Raw genomic sequence first — 20,077 nt, forward strand, 5'->3', positions numbered from 1 at the left:
TACCACTGGTAAAAAGTGGTCAGTTATGTTGTATTGGTCAAGTTGTCATAACAAAGACATCTCAAACAATTTCATCTTTGCATTAAAAATGACTTAATACACATGACACTTAAACATGCATAAAATCTCCTTCATGTTCATGACATTTGTCATATGAAAAAAAATGTGACTGCACACTCACTTGCAAAAAGTTTATTAATACCAACGTTTCGGCAAAAAGCACGTCATGTCATGATTATGAAGGTGTCACGTCAGTCTTATGAATACCCCTTCAAGTAAAGTGTAACCGTTTTGTGTAACCCGTGTCTATGACTAAATTAAATGTATATAATGTGGAAAAAAACACTTAAAGAACTTAATTCAACTTAATATTTTTTAGCACTGCCACAATTTACAAAAGTAAATCCAAATCAATATAGTTTGTTGGTTTAACTTAATTTCAAGAGAAGTTGTCTTAACTTAAAAATATTGATGAAACTGTTGTACTATTTTTTTTTGTACTAATACCATTAACAATTTATCAACTTTTTTGTCGGATTTCCTAAAGTATAAGGCCTTACTAAAGTAAGCCCATATATAAGTTGAATATAACATTACATTATCATTTTAAACATATAAAAATTCAGTGAACATGTTACTTTGAAAGATACACTGTATTTATATTTAGTTTGATCTTCAATTCATTTGAAATTACGGTAAACCAATATGGTTAATTCAGTTAAATAGTTTCTTTGACTAAAGTCAATTACTTTAAAAAGTTAACATTACAGACAATAATTTTAAAATAAACACATTTATTGTTAATAAGAATAATAACAAACACAAAGTATTTATTAACAAGTACACCAGTGTATTTTATTTATGCAAGCAGTTTGTCCCTACAGATCAGAAAAGCCACTGTCAAGCGGTTGGCACATTTATGTACAAAACAAATTAATGGTATAGCTGGCTACTAAGCATTCTTTAGTGAGAGTACAAAAGACTAATACTGGGACAGAGAGATTGAGAGAGAGAGAGAAAGAGAGGTGAGGGTACAGAGAAAGCATCAAGTTAGGGGCTCAACAAGCAATAGTAATAGTAACTGTGAGACTCAGGAGGAGTTAGAGAGGGTCACCACAACGTAAACAGGCACAAATCAAGCACTACCATCAAAGAGAAGGAGTTTCAGCTTAATGTATTCAGCATATGATTCAAATTACTGCACATTATGAAGAAGGGGATGACCCAGCAAGACAGTCGCATATAACAAAGTCATAAAAGGGTGAAATGTTTTTTTTTCTTTTTGATTTTTTTCCCATATCATTATTTATTTATTTATTTTCGATCCAGTTAAACGATTACCATTGAATGCATGACCATGCCACAAATAACACTTAGGTTCACAGTCTTTACCTAACATTACAGGGACCTGACTCTGCAGTTGATATCCCAATGCACTTACACCGAGAAAGAGCTCACAAAATGGTCAAATAAGTGCACAAAACTATCTTTTAGAAACACTGACATAACATGACTTGCCAGGCATTGAAAGAATAAGACATCTCCATTGTCCAATATTATAATGACTTGTTAGCAAGACAACGAGTAACTGTACTGTCATCAAGATACTATTATAAGCTCTTTAAATATTGTTTTCATTCCCCACTAAAATACGTTATCTGTCATAAAACATTAATGTGTCGCCTGGATTTTGCTTCTCCTCTGCCTTTATTCTTAGGTTTTTAAAAGAAATACCCTCCCTCTCCCCACCCTATCCTGTCATGGAATGTGTTTTGTCAATCTAATACGATTTCACCTGAAGTTTAAGTGCTAACGTACAAGTACATACATTTACAGAATGACTATATACAAAAGTGGTCAAATTAAAACCCTGTTAACTGTGTCTACATCTATATAGAAAAGCAAAAAGTGGGGGTCATAACGCTGTAGGCTTGTGCATATGTAGCTTGCCGCCAGTAAAGGGAGAGTTGCATTGTTATCGAAGAGGGAGTCTGGTAGATTGTAAAAGCTTAAATAGTGATCACAAGTAGCCCTGTTCCTCTCCCTCTCAGAGAAGTAACAATGCCACCCACTGGCACACTGAGGACTACCTGAACATTTGACTAGCACAGCAAGCAAATAATAACCATTATGTATTCATCTTGATAAGATATGCAATGACATTTGTAGAAAAATAATAAATAAACACTTTATGATACATCTGTTATATCTTAATTTTGTTTTTTGTCTTTCTCAGTTTTGAGTTTTCTTTTACCAAAATAATGCAGAATGATTATGCCATCTGCTGGTGTCGGGCTTTATACCTTCTAACAAATAAAAAAAGACGGAGAAAAGAGAGGGAGAGAGAGAAAGAGAGAGAGAGAAAGGATTATTTATTTTTTACCAAAATGTTGTCATGCTTTAAGTCCTTGATAATGAGACCATAAGAGACAAACACATATGAAAAATGTGCTTTTTACCCCCAAAACCACCCATCTACATAAGAATGTTTTATGCATTAATGTTAAATTTAGTTTAAAAAGAAAAATGTTTTTTTTTTGTGGTGGAAAAAAATCTTCACAATTTCTTAAAAACTGAAATACAATAATGTGAAAAAACCTACAACACTACTGCTAGCACTACATAATAATAATAATAATAATAATAATAATAATAATAATAATAATAATAATAATAATTGTGCGAGAGGTAATGGGTTGGCCATGGGGTTCATCGTTTGACACACCACCTGGACTGCACCAGTGCCAAAACTCCCTTTAACAGGAAGTGAAGGCACTGAGGGTCCTCTCGCCCCTGCCGTTGCTTCCTGTCTTATGTGTAGGCATTAAGCCTTTCCTTGGAGCGCGTAGAGTGGATATCATGCAGCTCCTGCTCCTCCTTGGACTTGCAGTCTTCGTATTTTTGCATTTTACATGCGTCCTTCACATAGGCCCAGTTGGCAGACAGGACCATCAGATAGTGGATCTGATGCAAAGTCATAAAAACAAACAGATTAAATATAAAATACAGATTATATATAAGTGAATTTATGTATACATTTATGTAAACATTATGTAAATTTTCTTGCAAGCCTTGATTTTAAGATTTTATTATTATTTATATTCTATTATTTTAATAACTTTTAAATTGATATATTTGTAAATAACTATTTTGTATCTTGTTCTCATGGGTTTATTTTTAAAATAAACAAGAATGCTGTAAGCCAGTGATGACAGACTGGGATGACGTATGTTGGGTCTCTCTAAAATTAGCAGTGGCGCCAGCAGGAGGCAGCATTGCACAACAGCCAGACATCTCTCGTATGAGCTCTGGCACTATGCCTTGGGTTGGATGAGACTCTATAGTCGACTTGAAAAACATGCATGAAAATGCAGTGATGAAAGCCCAGTACTAATACTCATTATGCAACCCCACCAAAGCCTTTACCTGTGACAACTATAAACATATTCAATGTTGTGTATATTTAACATTATTGAATGGAGATAAATAATATTTGTCTCGATTATAAGCATCCTTTTTCAAATTTACAACTTATAGATTTTAAACAATCCAATACCAACACTACGTATGTGAGCACGCGCTATATCTTGCATACTTCAGTGTATTTCATTATGCAGATCGCATGCATATTATGCATTATGCATGCCTATTTGAATACGGCCACACCCTGATTTTTCCATTTTTACAAACGCTCGGTCATTATTATCCTTCTTTCAGAGTGCAAGCATACGTTGTGTTTAACAATCAGTAAAATTAGCTTTTTCCACAGCAAGGGACAGAAAAGCTCTTACTCTAATTTGCTACATCATTCCAAACTAACAACCGTGTTCTCTTTCTCTGTTCAGAAAATGGTTCCTCGCAAATTACTAAGCTCTGCCTGCTACAAGCTCTAGGGCCTTTCTTCTCTCAGTTTCCATGACAACCAAAAGACATGCCCAGCGTCTCTCCATGTATGTGTGAGAGAGAGACGAGGAGAGACTTACAAAGAGAGAGAGAGAGAGGGGGGACAAGGAAAGAAACAGGCAGAAGGATAAAAGATGTTAAATAACAAAAAAGGAAAACCAATAAGAGAGATGCCAGCGAATACGGCATTGGGAAAGCAGTGACAATGATTCAAGGGTTATCCTGCTTATAATTATTTAAACCCACATCAAGAAGCTAAAGTAGGTGACGTCATTCATTCAGGCTGCATCATCACTGGGAAAATAAACACACTGTTGACTGTCATATTATGTTTAATGGCAACTTATTGACTTTTAATGAATTAATTTAGCATATTTTAAAGGGGTGGTTCAATGGTATTTCATGCATTCTGACTTATTAACACAGTTATAGAGTTGTTTCCTCCTGGGCCGAATGCACTTCGCCAGGGTTTAAATTTTTTTTTCGATTACGGGTCCAGCTGACGTTTCAGGGGTGTCATACGTATTACTTCTTTTTATGTTCACTTCCCCCGGAAAACCACGCCCACCCGTCAATCAGTGGGAGACGCTAGAACTTACAAACATCACATCACGCGACAGCTTTGTTTAATTTCAAAACTCAACAATGGCACGAAAGAAGAAGTGTGTTTTTGGATGTAAGGAGAAGAAAGCCAGCCTTATGGAAACAACTGATATAGTTTATTATCCGGGGTAGCAGCGGAGTTTTGCGTGTGTGTTTGATGCGCTGGATTTCATTGAAAAGTCCCAACCGGGTCATGAGTTGCATGCGGTAAGTAAGACTTCTGTCTTATGTTGGAAATAGGCGCGTGCATATTATATAAATGACACAAACATGTAGTGAATCATAAGTTAAACTGTGTTTTATAGTGTTGCATGACTCGTACTCGCTCCTCCCGTGGTAGTAACTCATGTTATCGGAAAGATTCGGTAAAGCTAATCTTTCTTTTATAAATCTGATTAAATTGAAGACTCTTTGGAGATATAAAGGATGTAATACTATTCTATAGGTACGCCAGATTAACATTAGAAATGCAGAAAAAGCTTGTGTTATGTGAGCTTTAACATAATTTAATTTGTGATAAAAAATTATTTGCAGACATTATGGAATCCAATATAATCATACTGTAGGTGGGCAATTTTGCAAATTAAATGTGTCAAAACTCACCATTGCAATGACTGCTGCCCCAGCCCCAGCCAATGCACAGACAAACAGATGGAAAGTCATATCCAGCTGTCAGATGAAGAATATTAAGAGATGAATGGGATATTAATATGGATTCTCTTCATTGTAGCTGTGATCTATATTTGAATACGTCTATAAAATTAGCTTTCCATGTCTACATTATATAGTACACATGCCTATGCTAAATATTTATACCAATGTTTACTCACCTCATTTGAGTCACACAATTTCAAGAACTTATCTGTTGTTGCACATATAGTCTTCTCCTCTCCGAGGGACACAATACCTAAAAATCCATAATATATCTTATTCCACAAGAACAATCTGTGTTTATGAGGTTTATGAGCACATACATATTTTTATTATTATTCTTGTATAACTGAAACTATCTGTTACCTTGCACAGTTAACCACAACTACACATAAACTGGCAAAGCCAATATATTGTGAAGCGTACCATACTGGCGTGGGTCAAAACATAAATTTGCTCCCCCTGGAACAGTCGTGTTTTGGCAGATGGTCCAGATGTTGAAATACACGAAGACAGGCAAAGAGGTGAATGCTGTCACGCCCAGCCAAGCCAACATGAAGATGTAGGTCAGCATGATAAACTACAAAAACAAAGCAAACTTATATCTAGATGCTCATACATTTAATAAATATCCCTAAATAAAAAAAATTATTCAAAATACATAATCATTTAAAGGGCACCTTTTATGCAAAATCCGTTTTACAAGGTGTTTGGACATAAATGTGTGTTGGCAATGTGTGAACACAACTACCTAACAATAAATCCACACACTTCTTTTTTAATTCCCATTAAACCAAATCAGTTTCATTAGACATGCCGTTTTAATTCTATTATCAATGTGATGTCACACTGATAAAGCCACTGATTGACAGTTTTTCATTACCATAGTTTCCCCCCTTAGCTAGTTGTATGCTGTCCACCATATCTCAATCATGATTTGACATTCAATAATAAATAATCTGTGAAATATTTTGAGCTGAAATTTTACAGACACATTCTGGGCACACCTGAGACTTATATTAAATCTTGTCAAAATGGACATAATAGGTGCCCTTTAAATAAAAGGCGCACTTTAAATAAAAGGCACTCGTAACTGTAGGCATGAAGAATGACAGATGACTCAAGCAAAAACAGATACAGTAGCTTATATATATATATATATATATATATATATATATATATATATATATATATATATATATATATATATATATATATATATATATATATATATATATATATATATATACGGGATAATGTTTATTGTTAAAGAAACTGTTAACACTAATATAGTTGGCAGTTAGTGATACCATTGGCTGGGGTTCAAATCCATTATAAACCCTGGCACAAATGAAATGAGATTTAATGTGTAATCTTTTACAGCCAATAAAAGAAAGTGATCTTTATGTGCTGCATTTACTTTTAGTGGTTACACACTTGCCCTTTACCAAATTACAATGCATGAAGCTTTCACAGTAATTTCTCACCCATGCACTGACGCAGCGTCCACAGGTGGTGATCTTGAAGTCTCCATACAGGTCCTTGATGGCTCCACTGGTGAAGAAGCCTTCTACCATCAGAAGAATGCCATACACGAAAAATGCAGAGGCAATGCCATAGATCACATACTTAATGATGTCAATGCTGGGGAGATAAAAGGAAAAGAGGTCAATAAGTTTAAGGGTAAAAATTCAACAAATGTGACGCTGCCTGTAAAAACCCAGCTTAAAATCTTTTTTTTTTTTGCGATTTACTGCCATGTACATAAAATCATCCTACAAAACATTCTGCAAAAATATAGCCTTAATATATTTAACTCTTTCCCCGCCATTGACAAGTTATCTCGTCAATTAAGAAAAAACATTTCCCTGCCAATGACGCTTTCTTGGCGAGTTTTTACGGTAAACTGTATTCCGCTATTATCCACTAGATGTCTCTTATCCGAATTATAAAAAACTGAAGCAAAAACTAATTTAACAACATTTTAAACTCCACGTATGTTTTGATCTTCGTTCTGAATCTGATCTCTAACAAAATTCCTTTGCAATTATTTCATGTTTTTGCTCAAAATTTTGTATTTTTGAAGAAACCTACCCATATTTAAGAGGTTATAAAAAGAAAACAAATGAAGATAGGATGAAAGTTTTTCACATTTTATTTGTTTGTTTGTTTGTTTGAAATCAGAGGGTCTGTTCTTTCATTTGATATATTGTATGTTTTTATATTTATAAAAGAAAATTTTCCTGGAAGGCACTTTGTGAAACTTTTGTGAAACAAAATGATTGATGTTTTAACTTTGATTGTTTATCTCATAATTATATTGTGAGATTTAGCCTGGGTCTCACATACAGGGTCACAAATACAGTATTTTGTCTAATGTTGCATTAATTTGCCTAAATTGAATAGGTTTTTTATGCACTAAATAACTAAGTGAATTGTTCAAAAACATACGGTTAACATAAAAAACGAGAACAAAACCCCATCCATTATCCCAACGTCACAGTGACGAAAGCAAATCATTCGATTTTTTTTAATGTGGTCGTTCAAATTTATAGGAATTCTCGTAAAATGGGTACAAATACCATGAGATAGTGTTGGAATTTGTACAAAGTAAATTGTATAAAAAAATAAAGTTATCATAAAACCAACAATAACAAAACCCTGCTGCTAACCCCAACGTCACAGAGGCAAAAGCTGATTGTATGAAAATGTACACATTTTGTTGTACTAATTAATACAAATTAGCCACCTAAAAAAAAAAAACCGTATGAATTGCCATAAGTTGTTGTTGACATTATACAGGCACCTAAAGGATTATTAGGAACTCCATACTAATACTGTGTTTGACCCCCTTTCGCCTTCAGAACTGCCTTAATTCTACGTGGCATTGATTCAACAAGGTGCTGAAAGCATTCTTTAGAAATGTTGGCCCATATTGATAGGATAGCATCTTGCAGTTGATGGAGATTTGTGGGATGCACATCCAGGGCATGAAGCTCCCGTTCCACTACATCCCAAAGATGCTCTATTGGGTTGAGATCTGGTGACTGTGGGGGCCATTTTAGTACAGTGAACTCATTGTCATGTTCAAGAAACCAATTTGAAATGATTCAAGGTCCATAATTCTGCTGGAAGTAGCCATCAGAGGATGGGTACATGGTGGTCATAAAGGGATGGACATGGTCAGAAACAATGCTCCGGTAGGCCGTGGCATTTAAACGATGCCCAGTTGGCACTAAGGGGCCCTTAAGTGTGCCAAGAAAACATCCCCCACACCATTACACCACCAGCCTGCACAGTGGTAACAAGGCATGATGGATCCATGTTCTCATTCTGTTTACGCCAAATTCTGACTCTACCATCTGAATTTCTCAACAGAAATCGAGACTCATCAGACCAGGCAACATTTTTCCAGTCTTCAACTGTCCAATTTTGGTGAGCTTGTGCAAAATGTAGCCTCTTTTTCCTATTTCTAGTGGAAATGAGTGGTACCCGGTGGGGTCTTCTGCTGTTGTAGCCCATCCGCCTCAATGTTGTGGTGTTGTGGCTTCATAAATGCTTTGCTGAATACCTCGGTTGTAACGAGTGGTTATTTTTAGTCAAAGTTGCTCTTCTATCAGCTTGAATCAGTCGGCCCAGTCTCCTCTGACCTCTAGCATCAACAAGGCATTTTCGCCAACAGGACTGCCACATACTGGATGTTTTTTCCTTTTCACACCATTCTTTGTAAACCCTACAAATGGTTGTGCGTGAAAATCCCAGTAACTGAGCAGATTGTGAAATACTCATACCAGCCTGTCTGGCACCAACAACCATGCCACCATCAAAATGGTTTAAATCACCTTTCTTTCCCATTCAGTTTGGAGTTCAGGAGATTGTATTGACCAGGACCACACCCCTAAATGCACTGAAGCAACTGCCATGTGATTGTTTGATTAGATAATTGCATTAATTAGAAATTGAACAGGTGTTCCTAATAATCCTTTAGGTGAGTGTGTAATCGGGGTTTTTGCTTTATTTTCCAGTAAACATATTTACACTCTTAAAGGGATAGTTCGGCCAAAAATTACCCCATGATTTTCTGACCCTTAAGCCATCCGAGTTACATTATGTCCATTCTTTTTCATACATACTTATACACATATTCAGATATTTTTGAAAATGTAGCTCTTCATTTACATATAGGCTACTGTATGTTACACAAAAAGTTTATCAAGTACAAAATTTTGGTTTAGTGTTAAGAGATTTATAATTAGTTGATTAAAAGTTTACAGTACTTAAATCTAAACACCTGAAATTTATTGTGCAGGTATCACTTACATCGTAAAGACATCCAAGGCATCTTCAGGTGCCCTGATCACCTCAAAGTAGTTTTGAAGGATAGTGACCGTTCCAGACAGAGCTTCATGACCACATCCACAGAAAAGTGCCACCCCAGCGTACAGCAGGATAGTGGCAATCAGAGATGGATAAGGGATCCCGCCTAGACACTTCAGACAACACTCCATACATCCTGACAGGAGAAAGAGATAACATTTTAGATGTTACTTATCTGAAAAGTAACACAGTGGTCAGTGAGTCTGTGACTGATTTTTACAGATTACAAATGTGGTAACTGGATACTTGCTTTACTTTTAGAAGCTTCTTTACATTTACATTTATTGAAGCAGTGACTCCGTCATTCTCTATCTTCTGCCCCCCCAAAAAAAAATTTGTATGTGCTGTTAAATACATAGATGCAATCCTCACTCCGAAATCAAAGCAAATATATGTTCTTCTTCAATGCCACTGCATGACAAGACTAACAAGTATTCAGACGTTTGGAAATAAATCCTCAATCCATTCAGTCTTTGCCAGGGCCAGTGAGGTCCGGTTGACCACTGTTTGTTATTCTCCAATGGTTTGCAAAATTGCCCCTGCAGCAGTCTGTTTCTCTTCTTGGCATCGTATATCAGAGTGAATCATAACCGTATGATTCATGAATAACAAAATGGATGGAGTGCGTGGATGGACTTTGACACAATTCTGATTGAGTTTTTCCAAGTGATTGCATTGATGTATTTGAGTTTCATTACTTTGACCTGAGGTTCGACATGCCTCCACAGCTAGCATAAGTGCGTTATGCCGTGCAACTCAAACAAATCAAAGCAGTCTTAAATTCGGCTCATGCGTTCATATGTTCGCACTCAGTAAAGGAACTTCAATGATTTAGACTGCAGAAGAGTTATGACTGCGGCCATCGGTTGCGACCGGTTACAATTCAGGCCTTTGACTGTGAATTATGGAAGACTGTCAAACAGTGTTACGGTAATGATTCAGTAAACCTCAGGCCTGACTTTACAGTGGTATTGGCAAGGGACCAACCTGTTGTTATAGCAACTGCTATGGATGAGAGAGTGAGGAAATAAATGGGATTCTTTCAAGTGTTTGATGGATCTACAGGTTTGCATTGCTACATCGTCACATACATGCATCGTTGTTAAAAATGTTAAAAACGTTGTGTTTTGAAGTCACAAGAAAATTACATTAAATTATATTACAATGCAGACTTATAGTAAGCACTCAGGGATGTTTGCTGATGAAACAACATTAAAAATGCATGCAGATGGCACATTTCATTATTACAAGATTTTGAATATATTTGTACTACAAATCCTCACAGGATCACCCCGCTGACAAGATTCACTACAGATCCCATGCATTTGCATATCTGGCAGACAATTTTATACAAAATGACTTTTAGTACCATGTAAAGTATACTTTTAATCATGAATTGGTGTTCCCTTGGAAACAAACCCAATACTTTTTCATGTTTAATGCTGCATCCATAGCTAAAATTATTTACAAGATGCAAGCAAATTAATTAAATATTTTTTTAATCTTTATGATTAATGTACATTCTTTTAAAAATGCAACTACTTCAAAAGTATGTTGATGGGAGACACATGAAATCTGCTATGCTTGTTTATATTTAAGTGATAAAGAGTATATGTCAAAACCAAAATACGTAGTACCTGTGATCATGCAGAAGGATGGTAAATCAGCTGTATGTTACTATATCCAAAATTCTTGCAAAGACAGATCTATTATTTTCAACTCTGCATTGGGTCAAAAATGGACGAACCCTACCAGCTGGTTGTAATCTAACCTGAGTTGTTTCAATACAAAATGCTGTTTTAACTCATTGTTGGGTCAAATATGAACATTTTCTGGGTTAATTTAACCCATCAGCTGCATTTGTCCCATTTTGTCAATTTTTTTAATGCATTAAAATTGCTAAAAGGTCATTTAAATTATGAATATTAAATTTTAAAATATAAAATGTAATTTTCATAATTTGCTGAAAAATGATTTTTTGTAAAAGCCCTTGAAACCAAATTTTTGCACATATAAGATTAAGGTCTGAACTTACTATAACCATTATTTTTTGAGGATTCCTATAGAATTATTTAAATTTTTTAGATTATCATTATCAAAAATTATCATTACCGCAACATGATATAACATTAAATATATGCATTTACAAACTCATGTTTCGGTAATGAGAACTAAAAAGATTCAACTTTTATCTGGAGAGAAAAAATAAGAACTACTTACCTGGTAGCCATCCTGAGTGTCACAGTCAATAATGTCCCTTCCAACAATTTTTTTTAATTAGTTCCTTGAGGGCTTAAACGATGATTGAACGATGAAAATTGGTTTTGGACACATTTATATTCCTTTTTATTGTCCAATGATCACCAAATACCACATGTTTCTTTATTGTAAATGTTTATAGCAGTGTTTCCCAATCCTGGTCCTCAAGGCCCCCCTGACAGAAAGTTTTAGATGTCTCCTTATTTAAAACACCTGATTCAACTAATCAGCCTACTTCAAAAATGGTAAACATAGCCGTTTCTCAATGCCAAGGAAGGATCCTCGGAAGCTAGAATTTCGAGGATGCTACATCATCGACGTCCATCGAAGGACTGTTCCAATGTCGAGGATCCTTGAAATTTCAGCCAAGGACTGAGTCCTTCGTTCGAGAAATATCCCATATACAGAAAAGGATGCAAATTTGTATCCTTCGCGCTCTTCATGCGCTGAAATCACCCACAATCCTATGCGCGCAGCACCGAAAGCACACCTTTCAATCACGCAATGACGCAATGACGTGCACTTGCTAGCCTGTTCCATTTAACGTGTTCTCCGAATGCTTAAAAGGAGCCTCGCCTAGCCTCTAAAGGAAGTGACTTGAAAGGACTAGTCCTGCCAAGGAAGTATCCTTGACATTGGGAAACGGCTCATGTCTCCCTAACAAGCTGATGAGTTAAATCAGGTGTGTTGAATAAGGAGACATCTAAAACTTTCTGGGAGGGGGGCCTCGAGGACCAGGATTGGGAAACACTGGTTTATAGTATAACATGCACTGAACTTTTTATTTTTTAGATTTTTTAATTATAAATATTTCCATGTCAAATAACCCAAATCCAGTCATGGACACGTTGCGGTAATGAAATGTTTCCCCTTAAATGTGAAAAAAAAATTGGTTTGTATGATGTCATTTGAAATCATGTGCAAAATAGTACATGAAGAGATGTTTGTAACTGTATGCTTCTTATTTTAAGACTCTTGCTTTGCATTTACTTTTTTTTATCAAAATGTTTTATGACACCTCATAAGTCTAATTTCGCCAAATCACCCAACTATAAAGCTGCTTTAATGCAACTGAACAATGTTCTCAGACACGGAAACAGAAACATATACACACAAAAGAGAGACCTAATCCAAACACCATAAACAAAAGCAGTATCTAAGAGGGCCCTGTATTAATAAAGCTATTGCAACTCCCACCCCATACCCCTCCAAGTCCCCCCCAAACTAACCCCACCCAGCCCCGACGCCCATCTGTCAGTCTGACAGCCACAGTTCTCCTCCTGCCCCTCCCCCAGCCTCCAATTAATCCCAAACTGTGGGGTCACTATGAGCCACTGGTCACCCTGATATCCAGACGAATATGTTTGAAAGGAAGCGTTCTCACAGGACTCTCAAAGACCATACGACAAAAGGCCATGTTTTAAACACTAATGCTAATCCTCACCATGGAGGGTAGAGAGAAAGCGAGAGCGACGGGATAAGAGATTGCGACAGATGAAAGGGAAAAGACAGTGGGAGACGGTGAGACAGGCAGATGGAGAGAAATAGAGACGTAGAGGAAAAGCTTTGATTATTCAGAGCTTTAAAGCTGAAGGTACGGAAGGTAACGAGAATGACGATTACGTAACACAAAATGTTTTCTTCATCCGCAGTCAAATTTTCATCTCACGAGCCTCTTCAGCTCTCAGCCTTTGTCTTAATGATATTCAAAAGGATTTGAATAATTTGTCAATTAAAAGCCATTAGCTTTTTTATTAGACTGAATGCAGTTTTTCTGTCGAGATGAAAAGAATCGAAATTCAATTGAACTCCGTGGCATCGAGTGGCGACACAAGCGATGCTGTGTTATTTCATCTCTGACCCCTCCCTATACTTTAGCAAGCGGGTTTTTATCATGACACGTCTACGCGACTTCTCTGCGCATGTTTAATCAACCAGCAGGGTTGCCATGGCGACGGAGGTGCGGGGCCTGAGAATGGGCCGGGCCTGCGCGCACCATGACCCACTTACAACGTCGTCTGTCAACACATTCAACGGCAAACGGGCTGAATGGTAAGAAACATTTACAAGGATTACAGGAGGAAAACACATCTCTGCTTAGTGCAGCATCGAATGATGCATGGGAAGACTACCCTGCTCCATTTGGTGACGCTGACGCTACTAGAAGATTCCTGTATTCTTCAAAACCATTTCAGCTCTTCTCACAACACAAATTCAGTTTAGACATGCTTAAACCACACCCTCGAAAATGCTGGGTTGTTTTTAACCATGGTTGGGTCAATTTTACCCAACAAATTCTGTATCTTGAGTGGCAACAGGTTGGGTCGTCCCTTTTTGACCAAATGCTGGGTTGAAAATAGAGTACAGGTTAATTTAAATCAACAGTTGAGTTGGTCCATAATTTACCCAACAAAGGGTTGAAAACAATCCCATATCCATTTTTAGTTTGCATTTAGTGTCATTTGTGTCTGAATCTGATGTGTATCAGTTGTGTATAGGGCACTTTTGCAAATTACTTTAACATCTGTAAAAACCTGTTCGGCTCGGATCTGTTCTCATCGTCATAGCCTGCTGGAAACAATATGGAGAACAATAGTGTACATAACTAACATACTATAAATAAGCATGAACCATTTTTTTACAATAATTAGTAAAACTTCAGGGTCCCTGAGAGGAAAATGTGATAACAATAGAAGGGTCTGGATTCAAAGGTTGCCTAAAGTCAGGAAGGAAATGTGATATCTATAAGGGCAACCTGGAAAAGGCATTAAATTAAAGCTGCAAGCATTTAAACATTGCAGTTAAGTCCTATTAGTACATTTCAAATCCATATCACACCTCTAAGGAGGAAAATAAAGTGGATCAAGCATCTATGAGTAATTGCGTGATTGTTCATTAAAAAAATCTTATCAGTAGATGTTACAAAGCCAGTTGGGACTGATAAGAACCCATCTAACAGTAATAGTCTGTCAACAATAGAGGGGGAGAAATTTGCAGGAAACCCCCATAAATAAAAGATGAGAATCAGGATGGTGTGTGCCTGTATGTGTGTTAACAGCCTAATGTCCTGTAATCCAATAATCATGGGAGGTAATGAAATGTCCATTCTCCCATGAGGCTGCTTAGTTCCTCTATTCATCTGATGTGCAGCAGACTGCTCGTCCACTAGGTCAGTACTCTGGTCAATGCACTTAAGTGAATAAATTACACTTGATCATTGGAAATTTGGGTTTTCCATGGATTTCAGAAACCTCACTGAAAGCATCAAGTGTTTCGGAAATACACATAAGGCCTATCCATTTAAGACGAAAAACAAGTGCCTTTAAGCTTCAATAAGCTTCACTTGTAAAAACAACTAACTATAAAATGCAAGGCAAGAACACCCTAAATATTGCTGGGTTATTTTAAACCCAACGCAAATATTAGACAGAACACATGTTGGGTTATAAATAAATCTATGCCAACCCATCATAGGTTTATTTATTAATCCAACATGTGTTCTGTCCAATATTTACCTAGCAATGGGTAAAAAATATCCCAGAAGAAGAAATGTACATACATTTATGTAATAGTCGATCCAGCCAATCATGTCATGGAATCTCATGATACAACAAATGTTACAATAAAACACCAAAACATAAAATGATGTTAAATATTTGCATAAATCAATCATTCAATCGCTGTGAAATGGCATTTAAGGCAATGCATGTAATCCATGGCTGCTATCCTATCATAATATATACTGCTTTGGGGGGAGGAGGGGAAATAAAGAAAAAAAGAGCCAGTATTGATGAAAGTACACTACACGAAGAGTTCAGAAGACCGCAACCGAGATATTTTGATATTTTCTTTATTTATTTTACCATGCAAAAATGTGCAAAATGTTCTCTATTCAGGATGAAAACGACTATACAATCACTTTCACCCTCGGCTTGAAACCACAGCCCCGACAAATGCTGGTATTATAAATAGCAGGCTCCCTCTTGCACACAAAGCAAACACATGCTTCTGCACACAAATGAGGAAGAAAACCCCATGCAGTCGAGGAAAGAAAATAAATGAGGTTTTGGTTAAAAAAAAAAAAAATGCATTCGCTTTCACGATTTAAATGTCCATCGTATGCAAAAGTGGCTTCTAGTGCGTCTGTCTCAACCTCCCACAGACAGACTGACAGAAATGCGCGGCAAACAAAGACAGTTCCCTCAGCTTCATCACACACACACAAAAACATTCACACACAGGAGCCATCCTCCGTACACACCCCTCTACACAATCATTGTCCAATCTAAAATCTATTTTTATGGGATGTGGGCAGTATTTGTTCAGACATTCAGTTGCAACATACTAGAAAAAAATATTTAAATAAATACATAAATAGAAATCTTAATATGTGCATACATAATTATTTGTGAACTAGTTTAATTTGAATTAAAAAAAATATTGCATCTACATGCACACAAAATAACCCATACTGTGATGTTTTTGAATAACCCTCATTTTATAATCCATAAAATCGGAGTCAACACTGAAGGGATTAGGCACAAAGATAAACAACAGAACCAAAAAACAAGGATGGAAAAGCATTCCTTTACCCTTCTGGGTCTGTCCTTCATCCATATCCTCCTCCATGTTGCCTTGTCCACCGGATTCGGGGGTCTCCACAGCAGTGACCAGGGTTGCGCCTTTGGGTTTAAAATCCGTTTCTTATTCGCCTTCCCTTGCCTGCTTACCACAATAGAGGCTGAGGCTGGGTCTCAGTGCTCAGGTCGCTCTCTCTCTCTTTCTCTCTCTCTATCAGACTCTCGCTCCCTCCTCCCTCTCCTCACTCGCCCGCTCCTGCTACTACCCTGTTCCTCACAGTGGAGAACTGCTGTCAACACTCATTTTTTCCAGTTGATCTCCCTTCTGTGCAAGAAGCTTCAGTGTGGCATCTCAACACAGGCTTATGGAAACCAGTGTGTGCCAAGACATTCAGACTTCTATATAGCTTACAACATTTATGTATGTGTATGAATGGTAACAAGACCTCAGGTGTTACAACAAAAACAACGACATCCACCCAAAACATGGACCAGCACACTGGGCAGACAGAGAGAGGTGGGTTTTGGGGGGTGTCAAGCACCAATCCAATATAACCCCTTTGCTTTGCACCCCTCTTCTACACAAGAATGGTTAATGCTGGGTTACATCTTGGTTAAGCTCTGCTGAATTAAACTCAGGATAAAAGCCGGAAATAATACATTTATTTGTGAATTTGGCAAATGAATATAATTATGGTGAGGATTATTGACTTTTGAAATAAATGACATCTGAGATATAACAGATGTAAGGGGTTAAAATATTATGAAACATGGCTTTTGTTCAGCTTCACATGCTTCTGTGCACAACATGGATAAAATATACATGCATGTGATTAATATAACATCATATCACTAATGTGTGATGTTATTAATATACAGTAGGGGTGAGCGGGTGCATATACTGAGGCGGGGTTTATTGTAGCACGGCTACTTTATATATTTATACAGGGCCGAGCAATCTATGCTTTTCTTCTTTTTCTCAAAAGATGATCTTCTCTGAATTTGTGAAAAGTTTTGATGTGTTTTCGTTAAAAAATTGAACAAAGAGTGATTTGGAGGGATGGAAGTAAATTTCTTCATCTTATGTTTTTTTATTTCTGAGTTGGGTGTGTAAATCACCAAATCCAACCTTATATTATTTTAATCAATGTCTTGTTACACCGTCAGCAAATCCTAGTAACTGATAGCTGGGATTGAAAACAATTTTACACAGGGGTTAGTTTTAAATTAAACCTTGGGTATACAATGATAATGAAATGAAAACAATGTAAATACTATTATTTAAAATGATAATTGTTAATACAATATCAGGAGAAATAACAATTATGATTTTTTCGTCTCAATTGTTCAACCCTTTGAAAAAAATATATTTATATGCATTGAGGCATAATACAAGGATAGTAAATGGATAGTCACAGAATTTTTTGCTCATTTTTCCGAAGCATGCTCACGGATCTCCGCATTTTTCCGTGGCCCTCAACGGTTTTGTCCTATTTTCTTACCACTTTCGCTTTGGTTTAGGGTTAGATTTACATGAAATGACATCCTTACCCAAACCCAACTCTAACCCCAACACCAGGCGACAATTGTTTAAAATTTAGAAAATATAAAAGAATAAATCAGAAAAAAAATAGTATAAACCAATAGTTAAAGTGTCATACTAACGCAAACACCAAATCTAACCCTAAACCGAAGCGAAAATGGTTTGAAAATAGGAAAAAGCAGTTGAGTAACCAATCCATGAGAATGCCACGGAAAAAGACAGTCCGTAGCAGGGCCACGGAAAAATGCGGACATCCGTGAGAATGCCACGAAAAATGAGCAAAAAATTCTGTGACTATCCCACGGAACTTTGTGAGATCAGGTTGCAGCTAAAGGATCAAGGATGGATGAATGCGTAGATATCTATTAGTTAAAGAGCACCTTTTGTCCGATTAATGTTTTTAAATTTCTTTTGGTGTGTAAGTGTGTATTAGTACATGCTAATGATATGCAAAAGGTACATACCCCAAAGTAAACGATGACGCGCGTTATCGTCTTCAACGTAAATCTTTTTTCTTGGACTACAACAAACACACGGATTGCAGGCAACAGTTTACATCCTGGGACTGGTGATGTAGACAAGACCGACATTATCATAATTCCTCCCGCTTGGATTCACAGACTGTTAGTTAAAGCCCCACTGTGTAGGATCTACTCCCATCTAGCGGTAAAACTCTATATGACAACTAACTGATTATTACTTTCTAGCCCCCCCCCCCCCATTCGGAAAGCGTTTTAACTAGTACGGTGGCCCATTCATGCCAAGGTTAACATGGCTTCCAGTAGCTAAAGCAAAAGCAATGAAAAAAATGAACAATTTGCATTGTCCTTTACCTGTGATCCGTCAAAGCACACAGATTTATGTTAAACATGTAAAAAGTCTGATTGTCATGAAATGTCCGCTTAAAATCACATTCAAAAAACAACCATAAACGTAGCTTAGACACTACTTTTTCATCCACGCGAGGAAAAATATCACAGGGGCTGTTACACTTGGTATTTAGATGTGTTTTCGTCGATCAGATCACAAGTGGACGAGAGAGACACATTACGTTTACACTTGGTGTTTAAATCCGTCTCTTTTTGTCCATTTTCGACCGCTTCTTTCCAGATTACTGAGGAGATGGTCTGTGGACGAGACCCTCTCCTGTCATTTAATCATGAGCGGGAGTAATGACGGGTTTAAATGGACGTGAAACTAATATGTCAGAGTCCAATGCTTATGTTTTAAGTAAACGTTACATGTCCGTGTATATGTAAGAGCTTTCTCTGATATTGGTGAAATAAGATTGCACAACTTTCACACGCTTGTAAAATGAAACGAACGACGCGCAGATCAGCGGCGTTTTATCAATGAAAGGCTAAAAATAGGGCTGTCACTGTGTGTTTGTGCTAGAGGTCAGAAAAGATTTAAAACATTTATCTCAGTACCTCAGATTACATAAATGGGCGGAGAGACGGCGTGTGGCTGTTCAAACACATGCATGTTTACACTAACTGCATAACCATGCTATAGTTAGCCAAGGAACTATAAAACTTCAAGTTTACAACATAGACTGTATAGATGTAAACGAATATGCTGAATTACCTGTGGTGAAGATATAAAGTAACTTAGCAACTTCAGTGTCCATTGAGCACCATCTTGGAAAACTAACATTACTCCAATATTGACTTTGGTCTTGATGTTTTTCCTGTCGCGTTGTTGTTTTAAATCCCCGTTTCGCTTCCTTGGCGACTTGTTTTAATGTCCTCGAAAATATGTCTTCAACAGGCTTTCCAATCAAAGCATTAGATCGCAGGTTTATCACGGCGTGCGGCCGAAGGATTCAGTCTACGCAGGTCGCAGGCTGCATACGTCATCAAGCCTGGTTTATTTAAATTAACTGAGCATTACATTCGCAAGTAATAAGCATATTACATCAATTTACAATAAACTAAGAATAATTGTCAGCTTTATAATTGTTAATATTCTGAAATCTTGATGACGTATACCGCCTACACATGCAACCTCCGTGCAACCAGCGTAAGTGTAGTCTGAAAGCGCGAAAGGCGGAGCTTGAATTTCAGGAATGTCCCTCGTCGGCGAATGTATTTCAAAGATGGAGGCACAACATGGATTCAGCCAGAGAGCGATATGGCGGTATGTATTTTAAATAGCAGAT

At 36.9% G+C, this 20,077-nt stretch overlaps 1 protein-coding gene across 1 annotated transcript; it reads right to left on the bottom strand.

Annotated features, from left to right (window-relative positions):
* Window positions 1-829: 829 nt before the first annotated feature.
* On the bottom strand, window positions 830-16,738 carry gpm6aa (glycoprotein M6Aa). Its single transcript, XM_055177680.2, has 7 exons — window positions 16,386-16,738; window positions 9,478-9,670; window positions 6,645-6,801; window positions 5,584-5,737; window positions 5,337-5,413; window positions 5,110-5,175; window positions 830-2,964 (listed from the first exon to the last, which is right to left on the bottom strand). Exons 1-7 carry the CDS (start codon window positions 16,420-16,422, stop codon window positions 2,812-2,814), a joined length of 837 nt encoding a protein of 278 aa, XP_055033655.1. The 5' UTR covers window positions 16,423-16,738; the 3' UTR covers window positions 830-2,811.
* Between the last annotated feature and the right edge of the window lie 3,339 nt (window positions 16,739-20,077).

Source organism: Misgurnus anguillicaudatus, chromosome 16 (genome assembly GCF_027580225.2).
Source record: "Misgurnus anguillicaudatus chromosome 16, ASM2758022v2, whole genome shotgun sequence".
In the NCBI taxonomy this organism is placed as follows: domain Eukaryota; kingdom Metazoa; phylum Chordata; class Actinopteri; order Cypriniformes; family Cobitidae; genus Misgurnus; species Misgurnus anguillicaudatus.

What these genes read in the sequence shown, in the direction of transcription:
- gpm6aa (XM_055177680.2), bottom strand. Translation starts at nt 16,422, where the DNA reads ATGGAGGAGGATATGGATGAAGGACAGACCCAGAAGG. An exon ending in GCCTTGGATGTCTTTACGAT is followed by an intron (nt 6,802 to 9,477) that starts GTAAGTGATACC and finishes TTATCTCCCCAG; the next exon opens with CATTGACATCATTAAGTATG. An exon ending in AATTGTGTGACTCAAATGAG is followed by an intron (nt 5,176 to 5,336) that starts GTGAGTAAACAT and finishes TTCATCTGACAG; the next exon opens with CTGGATATGACTTTCCATCT.